General features: G+C 38.3%; 1 protein-coding gene across 1 annotated transcript in view; it reads right to left on the bottom strand.

Moving 5' to 3' along the window:
• Positions 1-19,261, bottom strand: part of nptn.S (neuroplastin S homeolog) — a gene marked incomplete at its 5' end in the record, with an annotated part of 40,945 nt that extends 21,684 nt beyond the window's left edge. Inside the window, 3 exon segments of the mRNA NM_001095478.1 lie at positions 927-1,024; positions 1,998-2,187; positions 19,038-19,261. Of these exon segments, the coding sequence (NP_001088947.1) occupies positions 927-1,024; positions 1,998-2,187; positions 19,038-19,137 (388 nt within the window).
• Between the last annotated feature and the right edge of the window lie 4,228 nt (positions 19,262-23,489).

The following is a 23,489-nucleotide window of genomic DNA, read 5'->3' as shown; positions in this document are numbered from 1 at the left end:
CCTATATCAGGTAAGAATGCAATAACATTTCACTTTCAAAACTACAGTAAGTGGTCTCCTCAGTTCCCCAATGTTTACAGTTTTCCTTTAAGGGAAACTGGGAAAACGCATCAGTTAATAGTGCTGCTCCAGCAGAATTCTGCACTGAAATCTATTTTTCAAAAAAGCAAACAGATTTTGTTATATTCAATTTTGAAATCTGACATGGGGCTAGACATATTCTCAATTTCCCAGCTGCCTCCAGTCATGTGACTTGTGCTCTGATAAACTTCAGTCACTCTTTACTGCAAGTTAGAGTGATACCTCCCCCAGCAGCCTAACAACAGAACAATGGGAAGGTAACCAGATAGCAGCTCCCTAACACAAGATAACAGCTGATTAGAAGATCTAAGAACAGCACTAAATAGTAAAAGCCAAGTCCCACTGAGACTGACTTAGTTACATTAAGTAGGGGAAATAACAGCCTGCCAGAAAGTAGTTCCATCCAAAAGTGCAGGCACAAGGCACATGACTGGGGCAGCTGGGAAACCAAAAATCTGTGCTCTTTTGAGAAATGGATTTCAGTGCAGAATTCTGCTGGAGCAGCACTATTAACTGATGCGTTTTGGAAAAAATATGTTTTTCCATGACCGTATCCCTTTAAAGAAGAGATGAGGCAACATAGTGAAAAATATGCCACCATCTCAACTTTATTGTACAAAGGATTGTATGTCAGATATACATTTGCTAACACAGTCAGAAAGTTTGTACTCAGAGAGAGGAGGACTATTCACTTAAGTTGGACATACTTGGATCCACACTAGCTGCTGTATCAACCTATGCTAACCTTGGCAGTTTTTTGGCAGTATATGGTCCAAAAATATGGCTTACCTGATGCATTTATTATTTTGAGCAAATGATACAGATTTAGATTTTTGTTAATATACCTTTCACTTCAATAGTAGCATTGGCTGGTGGGGAATTGTTCTTGAAGATGAACACACACATATATTCTCCAGAGTCATCGGCCTTTGGCTTTGTGATCCTTTGGGAAAACAGAATTTTAGGTTAGCAAAATAATACGTGATGTGACATAAATAGTGATAGAACCCCAATTAAGTTGAAGTTAAAAGGGTAGTTCACCAGATGTAAACAGTAGTATCCAATATCAATATGCAATTATTCAATTTTTGTGTTTGTTTTTAAATATATACATACTAAAAGACAATTATAAAGTGATATTCCCCTTTTTAAGGGTGAATTAAGTTGTAAAAATGAATAGGACTAGACTGAGTGTACAACACAGCCTAAAGGTTCAACATCTCTATAACAGTAATGATTCAGGCATCTACAGCTGTCACAGGAGCTCCCTATCTTGGATTGTCTGTGACATGCACATGCTCAGTGTGATGTGAAGCTTAGCTAAGAGGTCTTTGCAAAAAATGAAGAAAAATAGGCTGGCCTATCAAATAAACTGATGATACAGGGTTGATTATTAAATGATGTTAATTAAACTGGTTTCAGAGCTGCCATTTACGAACAATCTGAATTAGTTACTTATTAGCCTTGCTGACATACAAAAAAAAAAAAAAAAAAATATATATATCTACACACACACACACACACACACACACACACACACACACCTACCTACCTACCTCTCTCTCTATATCCATCTCAGGGCTGTGGTTGCCTTGGGCTGCTACAAAAACCCAAAATATAACATGCAATATTTTTGCCCTACTTCTTTAGTTAAGTGTTAGCTCTCCTTTAAGAAAGAGACTCAAGAATTTTTTTTTTTTTTAAATTAAGAAGCAATACAGACATATATTTAGCAAGTTTTGGTTGCATAAAAACCAAGTATACTGCCAAACAGAGTGGACTGCCAATCCACAAAGGTGCTTGTGTTGCTCTGCAACTATTCAGTCTTTACAATGGACTGCGGGACACAGATATAAAAGGTTAATAGTTGGGGACCCCTGGTTTATAGCATGCCCAAATACCCAACACCCTCTTACTTCAGCTCCAAGGCAGGTTCGGGAAAAGAGGTCTTGCTCGTGTCTTGAATCTCCAAGCCATTTTTTGTCCAAAAGCCACGCTCTAGTCCACCTTGGCTCGAAGTTACAGTGATGTTACAGTGCAAGAAAATAGGTGTTGCCGATGTCTCTTTCTTTATGGTAATTTCCTCTGTGGCACTGATCTTGGGTTCTGAAAAAATTTACATATATATATGTATATATATTAATAGTTAGCATTGCCCCTTTTCATTACTCAGCACCCTGCAAATGGTGAGTTTTCCCCCAGTCTATTAGCGTATTACTTCTCTTTCCATTAATTAAAATAGAGTTAATTTTTATAGGACGGTGGAAATTAGGAGAGTCAATACAGTACAATCACTTAGCTAACAAAATCTCTCCAGATAAGCTGGTTATATTACTGTATGACAATGTGACACACAGATGATTAAATATGACTATGAAATATCTATTTTGTTAATCCCCAGTAAACACTAAAAAGATGTTAGTCAGACAAAGGGTGGTATCAATCTGTAGAAGAATCCCATAATTTTTTTTAAAATTAAACTCACCACTACACACACACACGTGCACTCCTGAGGGCAATCCCCCCCCCCCCTTCCTTCTTTTCCCCTTTAGAAAATCAATGCCTACTGATCATATTTTGTGTTTTAAGATGACAGATAGAACCTATTCACATTTTGACACAGGCAGGGAAAACTCACATTGTTTATGCAGGCCTAAGATTTTCTACATGTGCTAAAATTTACAAACATACAATGAATGGCACAGGGTTTGTAAGCTTCGCTGTTTAGCACTTCATGCTAGAAAAGACTGTTCTACGCAAAGGTAGACAAAATACATGAATAAGAAAATATTAATATAAGTTAGAAATGACTAAAAATTCTAATTAATTAAGGTAGACTAAAACATTACTAAAAAGGAAAAGCAAGTTACAGAAAATGCACAAGACAAAAGTCAGGTTATTGTATGTTATTGGCACTCATGGCTGAAACATACTGAACCTGATGACAGCACTGGTGGCATTTGTGTACCAGATCAGCATCATCCATAGCTGCTGCAAGAGAATAGTCATGGGAAAAACAACACTGATCGGAATACCGAGTACCGCTTCTATTTAAGGGGCATCAAAGAATGCAGTGCTTTTTTTTTCATACACAAAATATCTGCAACTTTCTCTAGTGGTGGTAAAAAAATTCTAGTGGAGAAAAAAAAAAAACAGAAATGGAATTCTGGAAAGGTGTAAACAAAATGTAAGCAAAAGATGAGATGTACAGGGAAATTGCATATTGCCAATTTAAAGTAATAATAACAGAAAAATTTAAGTACATTATATTAAAATAAAATGTACTGTTTCCCTGTACTGGTAAATCTGTAGCTTTTATAAATAAACTGCTGTATAGCCATGGGGGCAGCCACTCAAGTACAGGATACACAAGAGATAACATATAAGTTCTAAAGAATCTCATTGTATACTACAGAGCTTATCTGCTGTGTATCCTGTGCCTTTTCTGCTTTTGCAGCTTTGAATGGCTGCCCCCCATGGCTACACAGCAGCTTGTTTATATAAACTAATAAGCAAACACACCAGTTTTTCCAGGGCAAGGCAACACTACCTTTCCACTCTAAAACACTAATTTTTTGGGGTTACTGTTCCTTTAATTCTGCTGACAAAAACAGTGATTAAATTATGTGTAAGTAACTTGGTGTATTAAAGGAGAAGGAACGCTACAGAGGCATTTTATTGCCAACAGATTAGCTGCAATCATGCAAGCTAGAATGCTGTATTTATTCTGTAGAATGTTTTGCCATACCTAAAGAGTAAAAAGCTCTAGAAGCTCTCTGTTTGCTTAGGATAGCAGCTGCAGTATTAGCTTGGTGTGACATCATTTCCTGCCTGAGTCTCATCCTGCTCACTTATAGCTCTGGGCTCAGATTACAGCAGAGAAGTGAGGGGGAAGAGGAGCAAACTGAGCATGCTCACTTTCTATGGACTCCACTAAAAATTTATGTTCTACACCTCCAAGTACATGAGCAACTTTTTTTCCAAAACTTTACATGATTATGATTATTCTATTTGAATTAATTATAAATATATGGGAATTGGTAGAAAAAGTCCTAGTTGCGCTTAGACACAAGTTTTATTTCTTTGCATAATCACAAGATTTTTAAGAATATGCCCTGTAGATTGAACAATCCCTTCTCTGTCCATCAAAGTAGGAAAGAAATTGCAAAGGTCTGCAAGGGGCAGGAGGTCTGCCAAGTGATTGAACCATTAGCCCACCAGCCAATCAGTATAAACTGGCTCTTGGCAGGTGAATTCATTTTGCTCAATTATTGTCTTGTGGCCTGTGCGTCTCTTGTCCAAGTACAATACTGGCACTATGCAGTGTTGCGGGAACTTCATACAATTATTGGGATCATCGGAAATGGAGCTAGTCACTGAACATTCTGTTAGAACATGGCCTTCACAGAAATGTGTCGGAAGTTACGAGATTAAGTGAAAGTAACAATAGCCACACAGTTCAATATTTGTCATTGATAAGATTAATCAGATATGTTTGAGCTATTTTACCAAGTCTGTGTGGGCAAATTGCATGCAATCCAACCATTTTGGCAGGATTGTGCAACAATCTGCTGTTAAGGATAGCTAACAAAATGCCTGGAATCATCTTGTATCGAACCATATGTAAATCTATTGAACTGGAAAGTTTCCCAAAAGTGTGTGCAGTAAACTTCTAGGTACTGCTCCTTTAATATAATATGGTTACACTTTAATCCAGAGATCCCCAACCAGTTGCTCGAGAAACATATTGCTTCCCAACCCCTTGAATGTTGTTCCCAGTGGCCTTAAAGCAGGCGCTTGCTTTTGAATTCCCATGTTTACTGCCTACAGAGCCTCCTGTAGGCTGCCAGTCCACACAGGGGCTATCAGTAGCCAATCACAGCATTTTGCACCCCAGGGACTTTTTGCATGCTCGTGTTACTGTCCAACTCTTTTTTTTACATTTGAACGTGACTCACCAGTACAAAAGGTTGGGGACCTCTGCTCTAAACACAGATACTGACAATTCTAGGCATATTGTCTCTTTTTGCCTTTTCTAAATGTATCTTACAATAAAGACCAAAAAAAAGGTGAAAAACAAAAAATAACGCTTTGATAATTCCACCCTGATATTTAATATTTATCTTTTTGAAGCTATTTTAACAAATTCTATGAACAAATCACTGTTCTTTTGTGCTTTTAGGAAGAAAATTAAAAGGTAAGAGAATTTAAAAAAATGATTAGGCTTTAGTGAACACTAAACAAATGTATTGAGGAACACAAGGTGAAAAACTACACACAGCTGGAATGAACAAATAATGCACAACAGACATACGAACACAAAAGCCTGATACATAAGGAAGGATACACAAGGTAAATAAAGGTTTTTTTGGCATTTTAGCACATGAAGTTAAGTTGGTGTTCCTAATCAAGCCTAAAGTCTCTGCTTCAACTTGGCCAGCAAGTAATGTTGCATGAATAACCTTAAGTACTCCAATAAGGATTCCGCAACTTTTATTAAGCAGATTCTTATTACTGATTTTGTTAAAATCTAACCGGTCACTTGTAATAAAAACATGGCCAAAGAAGAGAGTGCTGATGGCCAAATGTCACAAAACACAAATAGCACAATCTAGATATTAAAGCTACAATGTGCATATAAATGTTTAAGACACTACAATCCAACTATTCAGATTAACATCTTAGATAAAGCATTGAGCTCTTCTTCAGAATTAGTATTTTGCTTTATGTTTCAAAGCACAGCAGGACTCCATTGACACCACAATATGTTACTGTTGTGAGCAAGGCTAGATGAAATTCACATTGTGAATCTTTTGCTTTTCAATCGTGAAAAAATATAGTTAAATTGGTTTTCTTCCAGTGCTGAATGTACATACTGGCCTTTGCAATTCACTCTATGCTTCCATACGGTGTTCTTTTTGCTTCATCACAACAATCTTGGTGGTGGCAGCCTTTACAAGTGCACATCAAGAGAGATCAGTAGTTCCAGTATGGATATTTTCTGGAAGCAAACAACTCATCTGTCAACTATAATGGGGTTTTTTTTTGCCACCCGTCATCCCCCATCTCTTCAGGAGCAATATAATAATCGTCTGCACCTCTTCTGCAGTAATGGAACAATCCCCCCCTATCTCTTCAGCAAGCATGTGTCTGTACTTTGACTGATACGACATGCATTTTCAATTGTTTCTGAGCAATGGTTTGTATTATTTTGCTGCATTTTCTGAACCATATCATGCACATCCAGCTCTTGATAAAAATTCTATATAAAATATATTTAAAAGGCCAGTGCAATTATATTCAGGTATTTGTTTCAGACTGTTCAAATGTTATCTACAAGAATACATGTTTATTTTGATCTACAAGAATAAATGTTTACGTAGGCAGTAGGGTTTGGGTTGCACCTTTAGACACGTTATAAATGAGCACCAGTAGTGAGAGGTGCAAGCGTATTCTAATGCATGACAAAAAAGTTGATTCTGGTCATTCGCTCTTGATGGCTGATGCTCTACAGCACATGCCAGGTGTAGTGCAGTGAAGAGAGGGTGTAAAACATTTTGATTAATTCATTGACCAAAACTTGGGCAAACAAAAGCAAAATTTCAAAAAGCCGGCAACTTAACAGCTTCCACAGATATGTAGTGACGTATTGTGCCACTCACCTTCTCAACATGCAAAATGTGTACATTGCTTTCTTCATATCAGTTTCAGCATTAAAGCACCTGCATAACTATGCATCTCACAAAGATATTGATTAAAGTACTTGAAAAAGTCTCACAAATATATTGCAGGTCATTAGGTTTAATAAAAGAAAGCCCACAACACAGCAGTTTAACAGGTTCTCAAAACAGCCCTCCTTAAATATAAACTATAATATGAACCTTTAATAACTTTAAAAAGTCAAAACGTTGCCTAAAAACCCCTTTCCCCTTTAGTTGTGAACTGATGGTGTAAGCAGAATATCTAAGATTGCTACAAGTCAGCAAGATAAGATTTGAAAACCAACAAAGCTCAGTTTACCTAAGAAAACTGCTTTTACAATGAAAACACAGCAGCCTGACTACTGCAAAGACTCTGCTCACTTACAAACACAAGACACGGAAAGTTGATGCTTGATTATAACACTGCAGAATATTGGGTAAAACTGCGCCTCAAGATGAAAAGAAATGGGTTAGATCCAGAAGCAAGTCAGATCAACAAAACGTCAAGACAGAGATACAAACATTAGGAATTAAACCAGGGGGGAATGGAACCTGTAGACACACAATGAACACACAAACAGAGGGAGCTTGTGTGTTATTGGCCAAACCCTCTACTTCTGCATTAAAGAATAAAAGCGGTGGAAAGAAGCTTCTAGAGCCTACACATGGTGGAATAACAGAAGGGTCAAAATAACAAGACAACACGATGGTTTATCAAGGATCTCAGGTTTTGGATTGTGAGGGAGATGGGGCACACACAGGTTCACCAGAGCTCATCTAGTTACTACAATTCCACTACGATACTGGAGAACGAAGGACTCACTCTGAAGGACGCTTACGGTGGCCTGGGCTCGGATCCATGTCATGGCTGGATTTTGTCTCAGGTCGTTGCGCCGAGGATCGTTGCTTGCCCGGCACTCATATGTTCCAGAATCCTCCAGAGTCAGCCGTGTTATTCTCAGTACACTCACCCCATTTGCTCCATAGGCTGTGTTAATGGTGACCCGACGTTTCCTGGTACCATCCCACAGCTGTTTGAAAGATTCAGCCCGATTCACTTCAGCATACCACCATTGGATCTCAGGGGTAGGATATCCGACCACTTCACAGTACAGCTCAAAGGCGTCACCCGTTAGTTTTGTTTCTGACATAGGTGACTTGACAAACCCAGCTATGTTTAGTAGGGGCAGTTAAGAAGCAGTTACAAGTCAGAGGCAAGGGGGAAAAAGAATAGGGTGCAGGAAGAAAAAGAAAATCAAATAAGAATGCAGATAGCAAAAAAGATTAAAGAACAATTCTACCTAGTTTTATTTTTATCAAGAAATTAAAAGGTTAACAACTAAAAGCAAGCAGGGCGCCAATCTAGGAGCCCTTTAACATGTTAATAACACAGATTAACGGTCACTGTATAAGTATTTTGCTCAAATAAGCCCTAGTGATATTAGCACTAATTCATCTTCAGAAGTTCTGCAATGTGAAAACAATGTGAATATCTGAAAAATGTGGCAACCTCCATAAATAACCCTTTACAAGGACACAGAGAGGACACTAATGCTGCATCAGCTACTAACTGGATATGGGAGGTGGCACATCAGTTTATAACGTTTTTTCCTGTACTCGTAAGGTGTGCTTTACATGGTATTCTCGGAAATATAGTGCAAGCCAACAATATTCCTGTAAATCATTATATGAAAGCAGTCAGCTGAAAAGTCCACATCATTTAATATACAATTTATCGGCACCAATATTAGGTAGTTCTAGCCTTATATATTAGTCTAGATGTGACACTATTCTAATAATACATTCTATTCAAGCCTCTCCTTGTTAGCCGTAGGACATTTAGTATTTTGCAAATGCATACCTAAACCCCAATGCCTACATCGTAGTCCCTCCCCTGACACATTTACTTTCTTCATGCTGCAATGCAGCATCTCCTAGAAATACCCAATACATTCTGTGCCTATGTACATACAGACTGACACCTTGATTGCTGAGCAGTAATCAGCTAATGAGTGGGTGGCAGAGTGAGAGTGATTGTACAAGACACTTATTAGACAGAACACAAATCCCTTTGCAAACAAAAACAGCAATTACGCAAACGGCAAACCTACGAGACATGAACATTATGCAAAAATTTGGCAAAGGGCAGCTGTGGTGTGGGAAAACATATTCCGAAAGACATACTATGCAGCAGTTACAATCACCAGCATAATTCATTTATGCCTTTCATCTCACAAAACGATTCGCTAGTAAAGGGATAAAAATTCCACCTTAAAAAGCAGTTCATTACTATTAACCTATAGGCATGAAAAGTACTGCAGCAGAAATGGATGCCCTTTGCCTCTCATTATGTTCTCCTCCATACCTGTTTATTTTGTCTCCTATTGGGTATTTTTAGCAACTTTCTGTGGGCTGCATGAAAGATGATCATCTTGTCAAAACGCCAGGTTGCTATAGCAACCATCTGAAGTATCAGTTTAGGCAAATTTTTTACATTTTATACTGTGTATATCTGGCGTAAAAATTCTTCAATGATTTTGCTATTTACAACTGGTAACTGGGATCTCTACTAATGACTATAAAAGTGAAATGTTTCCCACATTTTCTAGAGTGTGAGAAGCACATCATGAATATACAATGGTCTGAAATTTCACTGCTGACAAAAATGCTTAGCATAGAAACCCATGGGTAACTACGCCTGCCACCTGAGATGTAGCATATGTCCAAACATTTTAGTTTAATCTCTCATGCCCTCTTTCACCCTTTTGTTTCCAAAACAACCATCTAAGCAACCTATAAGGCAAGGACTGCTTTCTGGTGACCATATTGCACCAAGTGTTATCAGATTTGCCAAAACTATTGCCTTCCAGCTACTGTTAATTTTCAACCCCCAACCTTCCTCAAAAGCTTCACACTGCACCACCTTTATTCTGCATTAACAACAAATAACAGACTTCCCTTGCATAATGTATATACTTCAACTTCAGTGTGTTGCAAAATTGCTGGTTATTGAGCATATAAGGGGGAGTAAAAATTACCTATGTTCATTCATTGGTCGATAAATAACCTGGATTTGTGTACGAGTATTGGCAGAACTTTCATGTCAGAGGGAGGGATTTTATTTTGGAACCATAATCCAGTGTTACATATCGAAAAAAAACTAGATTAGCTTTGTATGTTGTAAATATGGGCTATTTTTCAATGTGATTATAGCTGGATTCGGTCATTGTTTTTATGGTGTCATTTTTATCTCTAAATTACACTGTTTACACTGTAACTAATTAACTCTACCATGTAAACTATCATTCCTAATCCAACAAGTTTATTTTTTTGTTGTTGTAATATTGGTGTGTAAGGAGCTTTCAGAAATAGACAGCACTTCAGGATTGAACTGCAGGCTATTGTTTCTCCTACTCAATGTAACTGAATGTGTCGCAGTGGGACCTGGATTTTTATTATTGATTGCTGTTCTTATATCTACCAGGGAGCGGTTATCTGGTTAACTTCCCATTGTTCTGCTGATGGGCTGCTGGGGGGGGGGGGGGGGAAGGGAGGGATGTGATATCACTCCAACTTGCAGTGCAACAGTAAAGAGTAACTTGAAGTCTGAGTACAAGTCAAATGACTGGGAGCACCTAGGAAATGGACAATATGTCAAGCCCCATGTCAGATTTCAAAATTAAATATAAAAAAATTTCAGTGCAGACGTTTGCTGGAGCAGCATTATTAACTGATGCATTTAGGAAAACACGTGTCCCATGCCATGACAGTATCCCTTTAAGGAAGTTTTAGCCCCTTAAAATGATCAAAATGCCTTTCTACTAGGCTGGACCTACCAAAGCAAATTATATGCAATAACACTGTAGCTTAAAGTTTGGCAGAAGCCATTATTATGTGGGAGAAAGAGCTGTGCCATTCTGAGACACCCTGCAAGAGAAACAAAAACAACAAAACCCTTGTCTTCTCATACAGCCTTAAAGGAGCCAATAACAGATTCCTGAAACTTCCGAATTATAAATTGAAGGTAAAATGAATCAATGGCTTGATTAGGTCAGACCAAAAAAAGAAAAAATCCTCTGCACTTGCATATATAAATATATTAAAGGACACCAAGCACTTTTGTATGAAAATCTACATCATCATCATCTTACATTTGATAAATTCTTGCTATGCATATAATGCTCTAGATAGAATATTGGTATGGGTGTGTTCAGAAGAACACAGTTTGTTTTTTTTTTAACTGCCATTTTTTCATTTAGAGGTGAAAATGACTTCGGGAAACCTCAATTAGGCAGGTGGTCTGTACAGCGCTACTATGGTACTTCCCTTCCTCTTGAAAGAAAGATTAGAAGTCATTACGGCACTCAATGTTAATGTAAAAATGCCTAGGTACAATAATACAATACCAAGAAGCATCAGTAGCAGGTATTTATAGTGAAGAAAATTCTATTCAAGCAAAGCACGCTGATGTTCCACAGAGACCTAGAGCTTTTCCATGATACTGGCCCAGATTCAGAATTTAGAAAGTGAAATGATGCATTAATGTGATCCTCTATCTGCTGCCAGGAATCTTCAATCTTCAGGGGTTTTTGTTTTGTAAGATTGAGAGAACGAAGCTTGACTTTCAGATCCAATTGCAGAGCCTTGTAGACTGCTCAAAAATCAGGACTTACAAAATTGTACAATAAATGTAAATATTGTAGATTCCTTTCAGCAGCTGTATAATCACATTAATGATTTATTTTACTTTCAAAAGTCTGAATCTGGGCCAGATGAGCAATGAGTGGGCACCTTGCCTGTCCTTGAAGTGAGGGGGGGAAGGGAACTAGAAAGATCTACAATACATGCTTATGTTGAATAATCCGAAAATCTAACATCTGATTTAATTCCACCTACTGCCGGTGAGGTATGATTTACCCTTTTAATATTGATATACAATGAAAATGCAAACTATATACATATTGTAGACTAATATCACAGGTTGTTTTTCAGTTGGCTGGAAAGCACCCATGACAGCTCCCATTACCTTGAACAGGAAAACCAGGGAAACGCAGTTATAATTGCTTTTCTGTAGAGAAATGCTTGCATATTCAGGTTGAAAAGCACTTACTGGTGCACTGCCTGGTGTTTTTCATTCAAGGGAATGGGAACCACTGGAGGCGACTACAGGTTCTTTTCAGCTGGTTACAAAAAGGAACATTAGCTTTATAAGAAAAAAACAGTGGTAACATTATTCAAGTATGATATCCTTCAGAAAGTAGTTTTGACAAGACACTTTCAAATAATTCACGTTTTTTTTTGTGTTTTTTTTGTAATTGGCAGGTATTTTCAAAACCATAAGGTTTGCAGCCGCCATTTGCTCAAAACAGGGCCAATACTCACAGCAAATAACTTGCAAATGGATTCCTTAGAAGAAAACAATGATCTATGAGCAACCAGTGCTCTGGGGAAAAGGGATAATAAAACCTATGGAGCCAATCAATAGACTATAACATGTTGAAAAAGAGCCTGTCAGCATTGTGAGCATGGTGGTTCTTCAACCTTGCAGTAATTAACATTTAAGAAATTAAATTGCTGGCTAGTGAAAATAACGTGAACGACTACAAATTATACACTTTCAGTTGGTGGCATACTATATCTAGATTATTCCCTTTGAAGATGCAAGTATTTGCAAGTAATATAGGCATTTATTTAGAAAGACTACAGACAAAGGGGATGTGCCCTCTAAAACAGAAACCCCCATAAATAATAAAAGGCACCAAGTTTGCTTCAGTATCCACTTAAAGGGGAACTCCGGCTTCCAAAACAAAATTTGATAACATAACACACAACACAGAAAACCCTAATATACACAGCACAGTTACCAGTTTCTTCAAAAAGTATGAATAAATGCCATTTTCTATGCTGAAATCCAGCTGTTTAACAGTTCTTCTCTTTCTGCATCATTTGAAATCCTGGCAGGGAAGGAGGGACTAAAACACTGATGTTACAAATTGTAACAACTTCTCCACAGCTTATAGACAACATGCAGGAACTACATAACCCACAATACATTGCAGTACGATGTGCCATTCCTTATTGAAATCATGTTTGCAGGGAATTGTGGGGTTTGGAGGATGCAGGCTGAGGACAGATGGCTGCTGATACAAAGTAACTAGTCAACCAGCTAAGCAAAATAAGTCAAACATCAGCAGAAGAGCAGGGGGCTAGGCTTAGGGAACTGTCAGAAACCAGTAAAAATAATGAAAAGTCTGCATATTTTTTAATTGATGTATATTGCAAAGTTGCTTCAAATTAGGTTTACTTTTCAAAAATCTTAAATTATGTTTGTGTGGAGTTCCCCTTAATCAGAAGTCTTAGAAGTCCTTCTCTTCTCAACTCAGATTGCTAAACAGTTTAGCAGCCAATGAAGAGATGACATTGTGGGTCCCCATACAAACTATTTTTTTCTCCAAACCTCCTCTCCTAAAATGAGCTTAGCTATAAGAGTTCTTAATCCAAGCAGGATGTATCATAGTACTTTCTGTGTAAGCATTCTTCATTTCATGAACTTTACAGAGCATGTGTGCAGTTTACAATTGTGAATATCACAGATGATGATGTGTCAGTTGGAAAATGGTGCTGAGTGAAAGCTTTTATTTGTTTTAGGAAAATGTGATGGACTGGCAAATGGAGGGAATGTATGCAATAATGCCATTTGGATAGGGAGATGTACCCAACGTATATACATGGTAGGAAAATATAGGCTTTACATGTCCTTTAAATGAAGATATTTCTTCTCCTAGTAACACCATGAGCTCTGCACACTAGCAATATAAACATCCACATGTATAACTTACTCTTCTCATTTCATATATTTCTGTGGCAACTGGAGCTCACTTTGAAAAAGTTGCCATGACAGCAGCCAGAACAGGCTGACTGCAATTAAAATATGAAGGGAAAACCTTATTTGATGAACTTTATATACAACACATGTAACATACAAGATTAAAATTATCTGTTCACATTTGTTATTTTTCATACACATGACTACATTGTTTAGCACTTAAAATGCTATTTAGTTGCTAATCAAACGGATCAACCCATACATGCCTCATCCCAGAGAGCAAAAAGAAAGTATTTTAAAGCAAGAAATAAATGGACTGATACTAGAGGCCAACTGGAACACCCTCAGGCACATATTGCCTAGCCCCGCTTAAAGGGGTGGTTCAGCTTCAAGTTAAACTTTTAGTACGTTATACAATGGCCAATTGTCTGCAACTTTTCAACTAGTCATTATTTATTTTTTATAGTTTCTTAATGTTTTGCTCCTTTCTTCAGACTCTTTCCAGCTTTCAAAAAGGGGTCACTGACCTCATCTAAAAACAAATGTTCTGTATTGTTCTTGCTACTTTGTATTACATGTTTCTATTCAGAGCCTTTCCTATTCCAATCAATGCATTGTTGCTGGTGTAATATGGACCCTAGCAACCAGACTGTAGAACTAAATAGCAGAATTGCTGAATAAAAAGCTAAATAACTAAAAAATAAAAACAAATTGCAAATTCGCAGAATATAAATCTCTACATCATACTAAAAGTTAGCCCAAAGGTGAACAACTCTTTTAAGCAAATGCTGCTTTCAATAGCAATTGCAAATGGTTTCCATTCTAACAGATATAAGAATGCTGCATACCCAAAAAAGACAGTATGGTGTTCAGCATGCAACAAGATTTTTATGTCGAAGACTAAGATATATTAGGCTCTATCAACAGCCAAGTGCCAATGCGTTGTCTCAGTCTATTCCAACGTTCAGATGTAAATGTTCATGTCTTTATAAAAGGCCTAAATAGAGACTGTAAAGTAAAAGCTTTGAGAATGACCCAGAACCATTACCTTACAACACACATACAAGGTCTCTAATAGTATTTAGGATTAAGCCCACTTAAGGTTTAGTCTCCTTATGTGAGAGCAGAGGGCTCTGTCCCATGTTCCTCACTCATGCCTAATGATCTTTATTCAGGGATGTGTTATAGTTACCGTCATGACTAAAAAATAATGGGACACATATTTCAGGCACTGTAAAAATCATAAAAAGGTTAAATTACGAGAAATCAGGGCGCAAGCAATTGAGGAAACGGCACACAGAAATGAATGCAAAAGGGGAAAGACCCCTATGAATCTATAGTGTCAAACAGCACAACGTTTCGGGGGCTGGCCCCTTCGTCAGGTGATGTGATCATTACCTGACGAAGGGGCCAGCCCCCGAAACGTCGAAGGATTTAACTTCGAGGGTCGAATATCGAGGGTTAATTAACCCTCGATATTCGACCAATAGTAAATATGCCCCTTAATGTAGATGAATATTTTGAAGAGAAACTTGTTAGTGTTGGTTTCACTTTAAGGAGTTTGCATGCCCCCCCATGTCAGTGTGGGCATCCTCTGGGTACTCCAGTTTCCTCCCATACTCCAAAAACATACAGGCAGGTTAATTGTCTTCTGTGTGAATGTAATAGGGACCTTAGATTGTAAGCTCCAGTGGGGCAGAGACTGATGTGAAACAATCTCTGTAAGGCTATGCATAAATGAGGCAGTGCTATGTATATACCAGGAAATAAAAACAATAAAGTACTGATGCTCCTCCATTATGAAGCTAGCTTCAGGTTCAACAAACACACAAGAATGCAGGCTGTCTGTTGCTCCATCACCCTGCTGCTACAGAGCAATTTGTAAGTATAATTCTAGGTGAAACCATTGAAAAAATCAAAACGGGAAGAAAGAATTACCTATTCTTACAGCAGTTCAGGGCTGAATTAAGTACTATAAAAATATATTGGTGTTACTGTCCCTTTAAATATATTTTAGGTATAGAAACCACAATTTTTTTTAGCAAATAGTCAAGCTAATTGATCATAAAGGGCCAGTACCCTCAGAAAGGAAAGAAAAACAAAAACATTGTCAATTAAATGCTATGGTACACCATGTAAAATCCTGGGTATTTATAAAGATGTGTAATAATTTTACTGTGTCAAACAGCGAGAGGTAGAGAGGGGCATTTGACAGATGGTGCTTTCTGCCTAAACACAGTGGTGTCACAGAAAGTACTTGTTTTTGTCTCCTCAAAAATGAGAAGTCAAAAAAAAAACAAATCATCACCCTCACTGACTTACATAGAAAGCAAACTGCCACTTGCAACTGCAGAAACCTGATAAAGCTTGATGAATAATATTAATTGAGATTTCTCCATCGGTTACAAGGCTAAAACTCAAATCGGCCATATTAGCAGCAACTGCTGAAGTGGCATCATTTCTTGATAAAGGTTATCCATGGTGTGTAATAGGCATTTTTTATTATTATTTTTGTGCCCCTGATGAAGACCTATTTGGGCCGAAACACGTAGGGCGACATGCTGTTGCCAGATGCTGTAACTAGCATGTAATAAATTATGTTTCTTTTGACCTTAAAGAGTGTGCAATCCTTATTTTTCTTTTATCCAAGCAAAAACACCTGATGTGCGAGTGCATCCAGAGATACAGGTGTATGCTGCTGAAAAAAATTTGGACCGATAAACTGCCAGCCCTAAATTCTTACCAAGCTATTTTCACCAAAATTTTCAGATTGTATTTTTACATGTACAGACTACAAAAAATATTAGAAAGACATAAAATTTAGTAGAGGCTAGGAAACGGTAAAGTAGAGAATGTTATAAAGATTCTTCATATAAGATGCCATCCCACAAACGCCCTTTACTGCCCACTTGAAACAACCCTACTGTGCAGTTGCTTGCTGAGGCTTGATGTCAATAAGGCTAATGTCACATCTAGCATTTTCTGCAAGTGAAAAAAATATATATACATATAGCCTGACAACCAGCAATGTGTAATATTTCTATGAGCACACATATTTAATAGAAGCAGCTGATTTTCTGCAAATATTACATTTCTTACATTCATTTTTTCCAGTACAAATGCTAATTAAGGGTCCTCTGCTTACACTTGCCCTCCACTGGGAGTCTAGGTTTCACCTTTATCAAAGGAGGAGTATAGGTTTCATAAATAATTACTGGTTAGCATCACATGTTCAACCTTTCATTTTTCAGTCATGTTGCTACTTGGGACCTACATTAAACAAACACACAGCCAAACACAACATGCTGGCGTGCTAAAACACAACAAAATGTCAATGCTATCAATTATTTTGGAAAAAAATTAAAATGTGTTCAGTGAATTTCCTATAATAACGCTATATAAAACAGCCAGGACATCTACCTATAAATTAATCATTGGTCCCTTGCATCATACTGCACCTATCCATAAACTGGAATGCAGCTGTCTATTTACTCAAACTTTGTCTTAACACATAGCATTTACATAAGTCAGTAAAAATATAGAACTAAAATCTTTACATTATGGTATACATACTAAAATATACATATCTCCATATGCGTGGATATACACATGTGTGTATATACAAACACACATGTATGGATTAAAAGTAGAGAGTTAACAGTCAACCTCTCTTTTATGACTATGCAGAACGTCAACCTTCTTTACAGCAAAAGAATTTATAATGATGATGACTGTACCCTAGCAAAAAAGTCAATGTTCTGGATATGTGAGCTGCTCTGCACCAACTCTTCTCTGCAGATAAACTGCCTGATAAAACAAGATTTTCATGACCTCTGCAGGAAATATATTTAATATATACAGTTACTACACCCTACTTTATGCACACCACCGATTCACAAACTACACCCTGGTTGTACACCTAACTATACATACAGGTATGGGGTTATCTAGAACCCCATTATCCAAAAAGCTCCAAAAAAAATAAAAAATACTGGTCCTTTTAAACAAAACAATTTTTAATCCTGAACGATTTGCCGTTTCTCTGCTATAGAACAGTGGTTGATAGTAAAACGATACATTTTTTAATTGTTTAAGAGTATCTTAGCAGCTTTCCAGAACACATAAAAGAAAAAACCCTTAACAAGAAAACTCCACACCACAAGCATTCCAAATACACAGAACACACACATATTTCAACAAACCAAAAGCGAACACTTCTTTCTAAGCCATTATAAAGGAGCTTGTTGCCAATATAGTAGCAGGAGGCAGATGGTAACAGATAGCAACCAGCTCAGTGTGTATAAGTAGGAAGCACACAGGGTTACCACCTGGCCAAGTTGCTAAAAATGACCCTAATGGAGCTAGCACACAGGCAGATTCGGGGAGATTTAGTCGCCTGGCTTCTAATCACCTTTTCTCCGGGGCGACAATCTTCCCGAACTGCCAGCCCCGTGTCTGCCGGCTGCAATAATGACAAAACAATAGCGCTAATGCACTCACGTCGCTTCGATTTCCGACGTTTCCTCGTAAGGTAACTTTGGGACGAATTCGGAAATCAAAGCGACATGAGTGCATTGGCGCTAGAGTTTTGTCATTATGGCAGGCACGGGGAAGGCAGTTTGGGGAGATTGTCTCCCAGCAGAAGAGGCGATTAGTCGCCAGGTGACTAAATCTGCCCGTGTGCTTGAGGCCTTAAAGTGGATGTAATTAATAGGGAAGAAAGAGAATTGAGCTAGCAATGCTGGTATTTCTGCAGTAAAAGGGGCTAGCCCTGTGCACATATTGGCTATTAATGTGTGAAAATGCCCTTTAGATGGACACTGCTAGCACAGCCACCCCAGCCCCTACACATTGTACCATTGTATAGCAATCACTGTGACATGGTCTACAATAGGTTCTAGTTAGTCTGTACGGTACCTGTGAAACGACACACAGTTTATACGCACACTGACACACAAATGAAACCCCCGACACAAATGTAGCTTAAAGCAAAGGTCTCACACAATATGGATGAACAGGAGCCACAACATTCCTCTTCTGTTTCTACAGCCGGTCAATTTCTCCCTGAATACTGGCGTCTCCCGGCATTATTATCCCCCTGTACACCCCCAACCAATTGAGCCCTGTCTAATAGAGATATAGCAACGCTGTGTCAATCATATGCGCCTTTCTGAAGTCTCACTGCTCCCTTTGGTTCCCTCGCCTTCACTAGCCCGGCCATTGCAAGGCAACCTGCAGCACTCTGGCTCTATCATTCCCTACACAGAGCAGCTGCAGTTCCGCAACAGGGACTAAAATCTATCGTTTAATTCATGGAAGGTGCGCACACTCCCTCCCTACACGGAGAAAACCCGCATATGCCCGAGCCTCGCGGCAATAGCCATTTGTGACAGTCCTCGCGTTACACAAACATCACACGCCCACATTACCGTTCTGGGCATAAGCCGGTCCCGGGAAAAGGCCGCAGTAACCCAAGAGCAGCCCCAAGAAGAGGATGGCGGACAGGGGAGAGTGGTCTGAGCAGGCCATTTGCGCACGGAGAGTGGGACCCAGCCAGCGAAGCTCAATAACTTGTTTCTCTGGCCTGGAATCCGGTGTCCGCCGCTCCCCCTCGTCTCCTCCCTCAACCAGCACCCAACCTCGCGAGAGTCACCTGCTGCAGCAGCATGAGCAAAGCCAGGGGGAGCTGTTACGTATGTCCGCCGGAAGCGTGCGTCAGTGCCTCCACCATGTTCAGTTGTGGGGTACATTAACCCGTGCTCTCAAAAGAGACCCTTGCTTGTGTGTAGTTATTGTATGTGAGCATTTATAACACAGTAGAGCCCCCATTTTAATATTTTCAGAGGACCAGAAAAAAATGGTGTAAAATCCAGGAAAATGTAAAATCAGGGAAATGTGTTATGCATAACATATAGGTGGAACCACAAAACAGCAATGTAAAATGAGGGACAATTTAAAATTGGGATGTAAAAATATATATTATGCGCATGGAAGCGGAATTAAAATGGCTGCACAGGCAAACATGTTCAGTAGTCAGTGGTGTATGGATCTAGGTGCCTCTGCATAAGGAAATATAGAATACATGACAGGGTGATCCCGTTTTGACACAAAGGTTCAATTGATATTTCATAAATGGAAGCTATTTTAAAAAGGGTTATTGTGTCCTATGTTAGCAATGAAATGAAAACCTCTATGTTTAATTTCGTGAGATCGGGGGACTCACCTTTTTGTTTTCTTTTGTATAAAAAACAGAAACATTTCATTTTTTTAATACATATTATGGGGCACATTTACTAAGCTCGAGTGAAGGATTCGAATATAAAAAACGTTGAATTTCGAAGTTTTTTTTGGGTACTTCGACCATCGAATAGGCTACTACGACCTTCGACTTCGAGTCAAGCGATTCGAATAAAAAATCATCGCTCAACAAAGTATTTGTGCTAAATCCTTCGAATTCGATATTCGAATTCAAAGGATTTAACTTCGAGGGTCGAATTCGAGGGTTAAATGTGCCCCTAAATATTGTTTATGATATTGCAATGAATTGCTATTAAAAGCAGCATTTTGTCTCGTTATTCTCTGCTCTACAGTAAAAGTCAGCTGATTAGCCGACCTGGAAGTATCAAGGCATTGGTTGGATTTGCTACATTGTTTCAAGAGGGAGAACAAGCAGTTCATAATGGGGATAAGAATTTCAGTTGTAATTACCTATACAAATTATAGTTATAAGAACTGGGGGGAAAATAATGCATGCTGGATAACTCTTTATATTTTCTTTTACTGTTCCAAAATGTTTTTTGGTGTGGAGTTCCCATTTAACAGTTTATTTGCCTGGTGTTTTTACAATCTCCCAGTACCTGTCTTTACACCGCAAAGCCTTACTGGACCAATGTTTTGCAATTTGCACTGCACAGCTGCTAAAACCTATATTTTACATCACAGAGCTCAAGGTGCACCTACTGCTGATTGCTAGTGGTTTCCTGTACATAAAAGTGAATACTACAGGTAACATTCTAATACTAATGTTCTATATAACCCAATAAATATTTACACTTTTCTTCTTTGGCATTTTAAAGTGGTGTGTTCACCTTTAAGTTAACTTGTTGTATGTTATAGAATGGCTAATTCTTAGCAACTTTTCAATTGGCCTTCATGTTTTCTTTTTTTGTTGTTTGTGAATTATTTGCCTTTTTGTTCTGACTCTTTATAATGTCACCGACCCCATCTAAAATACAAATGCTTTGGAATGCTACAAATGTGTTGCTATTGCCACTTTGTATTACTCATATTTTTATTCAGGCCCCCTCCTAACCATACTGTGTATCCTTTGCTTGAATGGCTGTCCCATGGCTACACAGCAGCTTGTTTAAATAAACTATAGTAGACTTTCTAAAACAAACACACCAGTTGTACCAGTGCAGGGCAACATCACATTTTATTGTCAATTCTTTAAAACACTTTAATTTTTTGTTGACAGATACTCTGAGTAGCACAATATCTTCTAAAATGTATTGATGCAATGCTACATTAATTATATCAGTCCTTTTGTTTACATGTTTTTCTCTGTTTTCATTAAAGGGGTTCACCTTTATGCTAACGTTTAGTATTTTCTAGAATGACTCATTCCAAGCGACTTTTCAATTAGTCTTCATTTTTTTTTTTTTTATAGTTTTTGAATTATTTGCCTGCTTCTTCTTGCAAGTGTGGCCAGGTAGTGAAAAGACAGGGCCACATTTACTGCCAAATACATTGCTGGTATATTTGTAACACCAGCCATTAACTTAGCTGGTGATTTACTGGCTAAGCATTTGAAATACAGGCCATGTTAAAACCTGAACCACTGGTTGGACTCTCTGCTCTTATAAGAAAATTGATACAGTGAAACCTCAATTTTACATCCCCTGATTTGAAGTTTTCCCTCATTTTACATTGTTGTTTTGTGGTCCCACCTATATATTATGCATAATACATTTCCCTGATTTTACATTTTCCTGGATTTTATTCCATTTTTCTGGTCCCCTGAAAAACATAAAACATGCGGGTTCTATTGTAGCTGTATTTGTTATATGAGGCATTGGTTCTATCTGAAGGGTAACTCCAGTGAGACAACCAATCAAGCAGCATTTCTCTGTACCTGCTAGAGCTTACCAGAAAATCTGGCCATCCAATAACTACTATGAAAACCATTAAATATAGAATGTAATTACATGATTACATATAGAATGTTATGGTGTGGGATGACACTGTGGTGGAAATAAGAGAGTTTATGGAATTGCACAAAAGGTCTTATTTATGATTGCTCAAGCCTCTATGATTGTCTCTGGTCATTGTTGGACTGGCCCATCAGGATACCCAGAAAACTCCCATTGGGCCCAGGTGTCAGTGGGCCCTCTTGCTTATAACCATTTACCCTGTTTCACGGTCATTCCCTATTTTTTTTCTTTCTTTATGGGAAATAAAAGGCTTAATAATGGAAGAATAAAGTATAGTAAGTAGATATAAAAGACTAGGAGAGAAACGAGGTTGACTAAGGAAAGGAGGAATAATAGTTTGGAAAGTGGGCCCATAGTCTAAGGTTTTCCAGTGTGCCCAATGTCTAAATTTTTCTGGTGGACCACTGGCCTCCACAAGGCTTCTGCCCAGAGTATATTTATGGGTTCCAGGGCCTTCTTTCTAATGGACACCAAGTGAGGTCTTCTTGTATATCTTCCCAGCAGTGCCAGGACCACCATCAGGAATCATGGGCCTTATATTACTAAGTTAAAAGGGCCCAACCCACACGGGGCCCCAATTATTAACCCATTGGTCACCTGGGTCACTGGGCAAAGGGCCATGCCAACACATAGAATGAAGTCCTAATGAAAAATAAAATGGCCTGTGCATGCATGACCACACCCCTGATCTGCCACATCCATGCCATTTTGTTAGAACCCATAGGGAGGAAAGACATGTCGCCATGCGACAGTCAGATAAATGTAGTTCTTACCTGCGATTTCTCCTTCACTTCCTGTTATCTTCAGAACATCTGAAGTTTCGCCGCATGGCGACGTGTCGGCACCAGCCGCATCGTGTAGTTACTCCCATAATCCAACACACTCTTCCCCACCAGCCCTGTCCATTTCATGACCTATGTATCTCACATTTAAGTCTCTTGGGGACCCTAACTGCAGTAGCCCCAGTACCCCCCTGATGGCAGTCCTGAGCAGTGCCCTGCAGTTTACATATATATTGTGGGCTGACCGCCTCCCCAGCCAATTAGAGCTGACCCACTGATGTTTCTTGATGGAATTGCTGGCTTATTCATTATATGTATATTATAAAGATACTAACTGTACAAATAAACAAAGATGTCCACCCACCAAAGGAGAAACACTCAGTGCTGTAAGTCACTGTAATAATTAGAATTGTTATTATAAGCTCAATTATTAAAGGGGTTGTTCAGTTTTCAGCTGATTTTTTACAGATTGTTTACCAGGCATACATTTTTAAATTGCTTTCCATCTTTTATTTTTTACTGTTTTTCCAGAAGTTTAAAGTTTATTCCCAGAGCTGCTTTATAAAAACATAAAAAGGTGAAACATGAAACTTTAGACTTCAATATTAGAAAAATTGGCACAAATAGAAAGTAATTGGAAAAAGTATTTTTTTTCAGTTGTGTTCTATTTTTCATTTTAGACTGTTTTTCTACTATTGAAGATTAAACTGTAATTCCTCTCTCTGGTGTCTGTGGCAGTTTAGTAATTCAAGATGAGCCCATGATTAAATGCCCTGAGGGGTGCGAAACGCATAGGGCAGATGGAGATGCTAATATACTTTTAACTTTTCTACAAATAATATTATTTTTTAACTGAATTCCTTTGGTCCTGTGGATCCGTTTTGAG

Source organism: Xenopus laevis, chromosome 3S, assembly GCF_017654675.1.
Source record: "Xenopus laevis strain J_2021 chromosome 3S, Xenopus_laevis_v10.1, whole genome shotgun sequence".
In the NCBI taxonomy this organism is placed as follows: domain Eukaryota; kingdom Metazoa; phylum Chordata; class Amphibia; order Anura; family Pipidae; genus Xenopus; species Xenopus laevis.
Note: the sequence above shows the minus strand (reverse complement) of the source record. Positions and strands in the feature narration are given on the sequence as shown.